Genomic DNA, 9040 nt, shown 5'->3' on the forward strand with positions numbered 1-9040 from the left:
CTTCTTTGTCATCTCACTTCGTCGTCTCCTCCGCATCTTCTTTACCACTCGATAGTAAGCTTTTATCGCCGGAAGTGTTGTGGGCATTTGATTTTGTGTTGATTCACTAAAATCTTCCTGATATGATCCAACAATGATCTAAATAAGAACTCGAAACCTTAAATAAACTGTGTTGTGGTAATGTCTTGATAGCTTACCAATTTACAATTTGATTTTGGATATTGTTTAAGAGATGGAGTAAAGATCGTGATTTTTGAGGACACTTTCGTCAAGCCTTGGACATTATTAAGCTTTATTTATCTTTAATCAAGAAAAAAAAAATAGCCATTTAGATTTCAAGCAATCAAAGGGGTATATGAATATCTATCAAGACAAAATTCACTAAGCAAACACAAATATAACATTAATCAACAGTTTGTAGTTTGTTCGTTCCCATCTCGCCTTAAAAAATGTTCAACTAACCACAACATAGGCAATATGAAAAACACAAGACACAATCCAACATCTCAACAACCTTAAAAAACATATAACAAGTTCATGTCCATGTCTTTGGTTTCCTGCAGCCAAATCAGTAAGTTAGTTGTACACCATGTACTTGGGTGTGGCACTAAACTTCTGATACCCCTTAATCACTTTATTAACCGCATCAAGAAAATCCTTCTCAGTCACTGTCTTCCTTCTTGCTCTAATTGCATACATTCCAGCCTCAGTACACACACTCCTTATATCAGCACCTAAATCACAAAACCAATCCCTCAACTTTAACTAATTAACTCAAATCACCTCCCAAAAGAAAAAAATGAAAAAACATACCCGTAGAATTCGGGCAAAGACGAGCCAAAAGCTCAAACCGAACATCCCTTTCACAGTTCATAGTCCGTGTATGAATCTTGAAAATCTGTGTCCTACTTTCCATATCCGGAAGCCCAAACTCCACTTTCCTATCCAGTCTCCCAGGTCGCAAAAGTGCAGGGTCCAATGTGTCAGGTCTGAAAGTATTCAACCAAATATGAGCAACAACAAATTCACAGGGTGTAAACTGTAAATATCAACTACATACCTATTTGTAGCCATGAGAACTTTGATGTTACCACGAGCATCAAATCCATCGAGCTGATTCACAATTTCAAGCATGGTTCTTTGAACCTCATTGTCCCCACCTGCCCCATCATCAAATCTAGCACCACCAATTGCATCCACTTCATCAAAGAAAACAATGCAAGCCTTTTTGGATCTTGCCATCTGTCAAATCACAAGAGTTAGTTAATTAAAAAAGGGTGTGTTTGGTAAAAATTTGAAAAGTATAGGGACCGTAAATGTAAACCTGAAATAATTCGCGAACCATGCGAGCACCTTCACCAACATACTTTTGAACAAGTTCACTTCCAATTACACGAATAAAACACGCATCAGTTCTATTAGCAACTGCTCTTGCTAAAAGTGTTTTTCCAGTTCCAGGTGGGCCATAGCAGAGGACACCTTTTGGAGGGTCAATTCCAAGTTTTACAAATTTCTCGGGGTGGAGCATGGGTAACTCAACAACCTATAAATCATAAAAAATTAATATTTATAATGGGAATGTATACTATAAACAGTTATAAACATAACATACCTCTCTCATTTTCTCAATTTGTTCTTTACATCCACCAACATCATTGTATGTGACATCTGGCTTTTCTTCCACTGTCATCATTGTTACACTGGGGTCAATCTTGGGAGGTAAAGGAATCTGAATCTGGTATTTGTTTCTGTCAACACTGCAAGAGAAAATAGAGATCAAAATCAAAATATGAAAAAAAATAATAATAATAAATAAGATATTGTGGTGAAGAAAAGAAATTGGATGAATATTTACCCAACACGCATGCCTTCTTCAATATCAGTGGGTGAAACTTTGTCTCCCAATCCAACAACAAACTGCAGATTTATAGAAACATAATGTTTGTAATTTCTGTTTGTAATATTTGTTTAAGAAGTTGTATAAAGTACACACCTTTGCGATTTGTTTGACATTTATAACGTATTTGGCATCTTCAGTGTTGGGGTTGATAATCTTTGTGCATCTTGCTACCTGGTTGCAACAAGATAATAAGGGTTATTGTTATTAAGTGAAAAGAGAGGATAAGAAAATGTAAAGTTTTTTGTAATGATTTTTATAGTAGGTGAACCTGAAGAGGTTGTTCCTCTTGCATCATTTGTTTATCAGAAACAAGATCCCATTGGCTAGGTGCAGCTAAACCAGTGTCAGACTCCTTAATACCTACCAAAGTTAAAGGAGAAACAAATTCAGGATAAATCTTGATATAAAGCTCAGTTGTATCAGAAATGAGTTATAATAAACATACCACATAGATCATTGATCCTTTTGGACATTTCTTTCACATCCTTCTCTGCTTTCTTGATGCTATTGGAATAAGGCCCGAGTCCCTGTATTTACATTCCTCATTGAAGTCAGTTAAGTATCCTTGGATATTTTTAATTTTTAATCAATAAATAAATGAAATCCATGGGGAAAAGTGCATGCATTGCATGCTATTGAGCTCTAGTGAAAAACTTGCTCCTGTCAATGGACAAGGCTTTATAAAGGAGCCATCTTGTATAAAAGTCATTGCAAAGACTTGTTTTTATGTTTAAATACTTCAAACACAGTATTTACCACAATAGGGAGACCACAATGCACCAATAACTATTAGATCAGTGCCCTTAAATTCTAGTCAGAAAATCAATGTCAAACTAATTTGAATAAACTTTGGACAATGGTACATGAATCCCAAATCCCAACAACCGAAGCCAAAATCAAACCACAAGGGGACTCAACACAAACAAAATGTTCATTCTGTTTACCCATTAACTTAATTCTTACAGAATTAAAACAAAATCTATAACTTATGTAACAATTTACAGCAAAAATATTACAAAAGCCGTGCTTCTATCCACATGAAACGGGTTAAAAACAAAGGCAGCCTTAACTAGAACTTATGTTCATCTAATGGCTAACACTAATGTCAGATAAGCAATCCCTCAAAGAACTAACTCTTCGTCCCATCAACAATGATTTGGATACAGTGAAAATTAAAGATTATCTACTTTGAGCATTTGGGTAAAGAAGTTCTAAGTCCCTGAATCTATAACAGCAGAATTTCGTGAAATAGTATTGCTAGATAAGTAATAAAACTATTGAGGAACTGCATAAATAGCATCGAAGAGCAACTAGGTCAAATTTGACAGAAATGAGATTTTACTCACATAAGTTTTGAGCAGAGCGATGTCGTCTTCATCAAGAGGTCGAGGGTTCTTCTCGTCCTTGATCTCATCTTCTATGTCAGTCGGCATCCCTTCTTTTCTTCTCGCTTCTCGCCGGAAAGAGTGTCTTTTTTTCCAATCTCAGGTGGAACAAATACTTGTCTTGAGAAACAAATAAACTCAGAGACAGAGAGGGGCTTGATTTGAAGTTTGAGCATTGTGTATTCTTATTTATAATTAGAAACGTTACATGAATACCCCCTTGGATTTTGTTATTTCTCATTCTGATCCCTCAAGTCATTAACTCCTGTTTCTAATATGGATTAAGTACTCCATATCCATCCTAAAACAAATGTAGCTATTATTTCATATAAATTCAAGAACTCTTGTTTTTTTTTTTTAATAAATTAAAATGGTGAGTTTAATGCTTTTGGAAAAGATTCATTTGAGTTTAGATTTCTAATGTCTTTGACATTGCATTTGAAGTTGTACTGCTAATAAATCAAAATCATTTGTAAGAAATGTTTATTAGCTTGAAGTTGTACTGCTAATAAATCAAAATCATTTGTAAGAAATGTTTATTAGCTTGTTATGAATTATGAATTGATACCGCTAATAAGTTTTTTTAATGGTATTAATGTATTGACTGAAATAAATATTTTTTAATAGGTTAGTTCACTTATTTGAAAATGCCTATAGTATTATAGGTGGAAACTACATTATATTTTACCATTGTTTTAACCCCAAAAAGTCATATGAGTTGTAGCATTGTTTTTCTTTTTCATTACCAAGCAACAAACATACAAATTTATCATTTTTTCTTTATTGGTCAATTTTACTTATCAGCTTATTGTGTTTTGTTACCGCGTAAACTAATTTATACATTTTTTTTTCTGAATTTCATTTTAATACCGCATAAACTAAATCTCAAACACCCCCTAAAATGTTGTATGTTATTCCGAAAAATACATTGAATATGCAGTTTTGAGTTTGGACTTTAGGAGAAAAAAATAAGCAATTTTCACTTGCATGTTCTTGAGTGGAAAGAAATGACAATAAAATTGTACTATGTCTTAATTTTTTTCCTTTCTTCTTGAGTCAATAAGAACGGAAAAAAAGTGATGAATTTCCAATTAAATCCTTAGATTCATAAAGATTTGTTTAATATTGGAGAAAAATGTAAATAATGTTATTGAAGAGTAACAAACACCACCTTTTATCCACCTTAAGACATACGTCCCTACAGCTTTTTTCAGCAAAATGAAAGTACTAATTCCATGATATAGAAGTTGAAAATGAAAATGCTATAAAAAGGAAAAATGAAAGTACAACACTATAATAAGAAAAAAGAAAAAGAAAGTACATTGCTATTTCTTTTATTTAGCCCAAATTTAAAAAGAAGCTCTTGAACTTGATTTAAACCCAAACAAGGTTGCACCACAAAAACACTCAACCAAGCTCCACTCCAAATTGAATCAAAAAATGAACAAGTGTACACCAAATAACAAGTTCTCTAAATCTAACACTATCCTCATCATATCTTACAATATAAGTAACTTTTACTAAAATACCCTTCATTCATCTCCTGCAATAAAATTTGGCAATTCACCCTCACACAAATACTCATCACATACAGAGGCTGTCCCCCACCCTCTTCTTAACCGAATAATATCCTCTGTAAATGTCGACCCTGGTGCTCCAATGAACACACCAGACAATGCAGAAATAGTCTTATCAAGCATCGCCTCCACCTGAAAACCATCAAATATTTCACCCCATCTGTAATATGTAATCAACCTTCATATAAAGAGAAAACAGTTGATAAACATATACTAACCTGAGGATCTCCATCAAGTTTTTTTCTATACAATAAAGCATCCCATTTTTCAGCTGAATTACGAGGTGGACGTGTAATAAGCGGCACAGTTTTCCCATTTAATGTAACAAGTGATTGCAATAAACCAGTTTCACTCTCTGCAGCATCTGTAGATAAATATATTACTGGTATATTGGCTCTTTCAACAAGCCGTGTAATACATTCAGCAGCTTGAGGAATTGGGAAAAAACAGCTTGGATTCTTCGCATTGCTGAAAAGACAGTTATACTGTTATTGTTATACAACATTTATGCAAACCAATAATCAATATGAATATATTTTGAGTTTTGATATACTACATACCAAAATTTCAAGAACCCATGTCGCCTGAAGTGAAGTGCAATGAATTTATCTCCTAAAAATGTTTGGATGAAGCGTTGAGCAGTTAACAAGATAACTCGGCTGGGTTCGATTAATGTCTGACAGATGTGAGCAATAGGGCCACCTGGTTGCATCACCCATTCTTTCTCCACATCAGCAAAGAACACGTCTCCAATGGCAAGAACATCATCGTTGGTGGAGAACTTTTCGATTACTTCTTGTTTGGTTCTGTCTGTTGGCTTCTTTACATCCTCAGTCCATATTGTTTTAAGCTCGCTCATGGAGACGCCTATGGCTTTTAGCTTCTTTACATGCTCATCGTCAACGTAACAAGGTTGGGGTGATGAGAAGTAACAGAGGACTTTGTCTATGTGCATATGGTTTTTCTTGCGATCGGAAAACTCTTCGAATGTGATTACAACTTCTTTTCCTAAGCATTTGTTGATGTGATCGATGTCTAGCACTCTGTTAAACTCGTAATCGACTTTGGAACTGGGGATGATTAAGATACGGTTGAGTACAGCAGCGAAGAACATGTGTTTCTCTAAGCAAATCAAGTGGTTGGACATTTGGCCTGATGTGCAAATGGCGAACAGATACTTATCTTGTTTGGGCTTCCACTCGATTGTTCTTCTTTCTGATAATCTCTGATCGACTTTCCGGCAAGTAGTTAAACCGGAAAGAGTAGGGTCTGTAACATTATGGTCATTGGAATCTAACCAATTCCCAAACTGATGAGACGACAATAACGCTTGCTGAATTTTCTTATTCAATGAAATCTGATCAATAAGAGCAGATCTAAGATCTTGGATTGAGTTCGAGGAAGTGGAAACGGAAGTGGAGTTCAAATTGGGCATTGAAGTACGGTTCCATAAATCAATTAGGCCTGATTGCTGCTGTTTTAACAAGTATAAAGCTCGTAATTCGGACTCACGCATCAAATTAGAAGCAACCGCACCGGTTTGGAAAGAATCGGAAGAGGGATTTGTGCGGAATAGGGATTTGAAATCGGCGGTGAAATAAATGAAGATGATGAGGAGAGGGAGAGTAATAGCGAAGATGTACCTTTTATTGAAGATTAAATTGCGAACATTGTTAGATTGAGAGGAGTGACGGGGGCTCTTGAACTGGTGGTGATCGTCTTCGTCGATCTGGAAGGTGGAAGGGCGTGGAGATTTAGGAATTGTGTCATTTTGATGAATTAAATGACGGCGATCTTCTTCGTCGTCGGAAGATTCTCTATCCATTATTGCTGTAACGAGTGTAAGCTGCTGAGACTGATTAGTGAGTAGTAGTGTCACAGTGGTGGTGGGTGGCCGGCGAAGGAGGAGGAGGGAGGTGAAAGGTGGTTAATAGTGTGAGATCCGGTTGAGTTGTTACGCAACATCATTGCTAGAAAGGGTGTAAATCAAGAAATTTATTAGGTAATTTCTTCTCTGGCATCCAACCAACCAAACCGTTGCTATCTCGTATTCATAGCATCTTCAAAAAAATGAAAAAATAAAAAATAAAAAATAAAAAATCTATAATTTTATTCCATATACAGGGCCGGTAGCCAGGGCAAGCTGCGTCTCCGGCGAGGCGGCGACCACCTTAGATTCTTGGGATTTCCGTTTGCGAATTACGAGTGGAATTGAAGTACTTCAAAAATAATTGGAATCAGATTATCATTTTGCGTGAACAATTGAAATAGATCACCGACTGTGGTTATGGTTTGGTTTGAAATTTTTAAAAGTTGGAATCCGATGAAATTTGCTGATTGATAAGACTGGTAGGTGCGGGCAAAGCCCGCCCACACCGGCATTATTGAGAAAAGGATAAAAAAACGGCGTTATAAGAAGTGATGGTGGTAACGGAAAACAACATGCATGCTAATAACGTCTAATAACAGAAATGACGGACGGTGTTTGCGTGTTATAACACCTAATAATGTCCTTTGCCCATACCCACCCCTCTAATGATATGTATCACCGATAGAGATGAAAGTGGGTCTAAATCTGGTCCGATTGGACTCGGACCTGGAAATCCAGAAAACTGGAATTGACGGATTATAAGATCCGAGAACCGAACCGATATAAAAGAATTGGTTTCGGGTATCAGGTTGGATAAAGTGGTTATGAAACTGGTTGAAACCGAAAATTACAAATTGGACCGGTTTTGTGTATTAGACCCGGATGGACCCGGAAATATAAATGCAACAAATTACATATTAGCTTCTCATAAAAAATAGAAAAATAAATACATGTTAGCTTCTCCTACAAAGTGTGAAATAATAAATACATAAGCATAACATGTAATGAAAAGGAAAAAAATAGATTTTTTTGGCAACAAGCTACAGATTCACAACATTTTTTGGAGCTGCAATCTGTATCGACAACAAAATGAATGCAATTTATATTATATTTTTCTTGACGGCAATCAGTAATTAATTTTTATAAGAAAATATTGTTGCTTCATGCTCGGTTGAAACAAAATAAAAAAAATGGCAAGTTTTTTTTTTTTTGACGGCGGTTTTCCTCGATTTGTGAAGGCAAAAAGAGAAAAAAAATGGCTAAAAGCTCTCGTAATATAACAATAGAAAATGTTTTTTTTCGTTGCACACTCTCAATTCATGAGTAATTTTTTTTCATTTAGCAATTGTTTGGGACTGAAATATAATGTTTTCCTTAAAACATTATTGTTATTTGTCATCAATTATACAATTGTTTTGCAAGAGACGGAGACATTGCAATATACTTTATATTTTGCTTGTGAAGGAAGGTGACTTAGGAGATTGATGTAAGGAATAAAAATTGATATGTAATAAAAAAAACTCTCTACATTCGGAATCTTTATTAGCATAAACCCAGTTCCGGCCCAATTATCCGGTTCCACTTCTTTTACCCATTTCCGGTTCCTTTGCTCGGTTTACCCAGACTCGATAGAACCATACCCGAAATACTCGAAACCCAAATAAAATTATTATTAAAACCCAAACAGATTTAGTATATTCCGGTTCAACCGATTTCGGTTTTCCGATTTTAAATCTCATCCCTAATTACTAGTATAGAGCCCATGTGCAATTGTGTTTTGTATAAATATGGCATATTTACTTATTTATTATTGTATTTTTCTTTTGGATTTTGGGTTAATAAGAACAAAATATTGATACGATTTTATGTCGCTTTATAATTTATGTAAATTTAGGGTTTTTATTATATACTAGTTTATAACCCGTGAGAACCATAGTTACAAAATTAATTAAATTTTCATAGTAAAAACTCAAAAGTATTAATCAATTATTTTAAATAAATTATTAATTAAGAGATTTTTTCATTATATAAAATTATAATCTTTGATTTAAATAAATATGTGTCTTTATAACATGTATTAATTTTATTTTAAGTTTTATTCTAAAGTTATTAATTTAGTATAATTAAAGTGAGAAATTTAAAATTTGAATTTTGAAATAGAGAATCAATAGGTTGACAAGTGGTATGTCATTAATTAAGAGACCTAATATGGTGACATATGACAAAATGAGAATAAACTTATTCTTTTATTACAACAGGAATTGGTTTAGCGTTTTTTATAGATTATCTCAATACATAATTACAAAGG

At 34.4% G+C, this 9040-nt stretch overlaps 2 protein-coding genes across 2 annotated transcripts; both read right to left on the reverse strand.

The window, feature by feature from the left end:
• Positions 1–382: 382 nt before the first annotated feature.
• On the reverse strand, positions 383–3441 carry LOC145102809 (26S proteasome regulatory subunit 7 homolog A-like). The gene is made up of 10 exons (XM_079040282.1): positions 3247–3441; positions 2346–2427; positions 2169–2260; positions 1994–2071; positions 1856–1917; positions 1613–1757; positions 1325–1543; positions 1061–1242; positions 814–989; positions 383–734 (listed from the first exon to the last, which is right to left on the reverse strand). Exons 1-10 carry the CDS (start codon positions 3331–3333, stop codon positions 577–579), a joined length of 1281 nt encoding a protein of 426 aa, XP_078896408.1. The 5' UTR covers positions 3334–3441; the 3' UTR covers positions 383–576.
• Positions 3442–4587: 1146 nt separating this feature from the next.
• On the reverse strand, positions 4588–7128 carry LOC145102810 (O-fucosyltransferase 36-like). Its single transcript, XM_079040283.1, has 3 exons — positions 5423–7128; positions 5081–5330; positions 4588–4994 (listed from the first exon to the last, which is right to left on the reverse strand). Exons 1-3 carry the CDS (start codon positions 6685–6687, stop codon positions 4818–4820), a joined length of 1692 nt encoding a protein of 563 aa, XP_078896409.1. The 5' UTR covers positions 6688–7128; the 3' UTR covers positions 4588–4817.
• Positions 7129–9040: the final 1912 nt, after the last annotated feature.

Source organism: Lactuca serriola, chromosome 4 (genome assembly GCF_051521515.1).
Source record: "Lactuca serriola cultivar US96UC23 chromosome 4, Lser_US96UC23_V15, whole genome shotgun sequence".
Taxonomy (NCBI): Eukaryota; Viridiplantae; Streptophyta; class Magnoliopsida; order Asterales; family Asteraceae; genus Lactuca; species Lactuca serriola.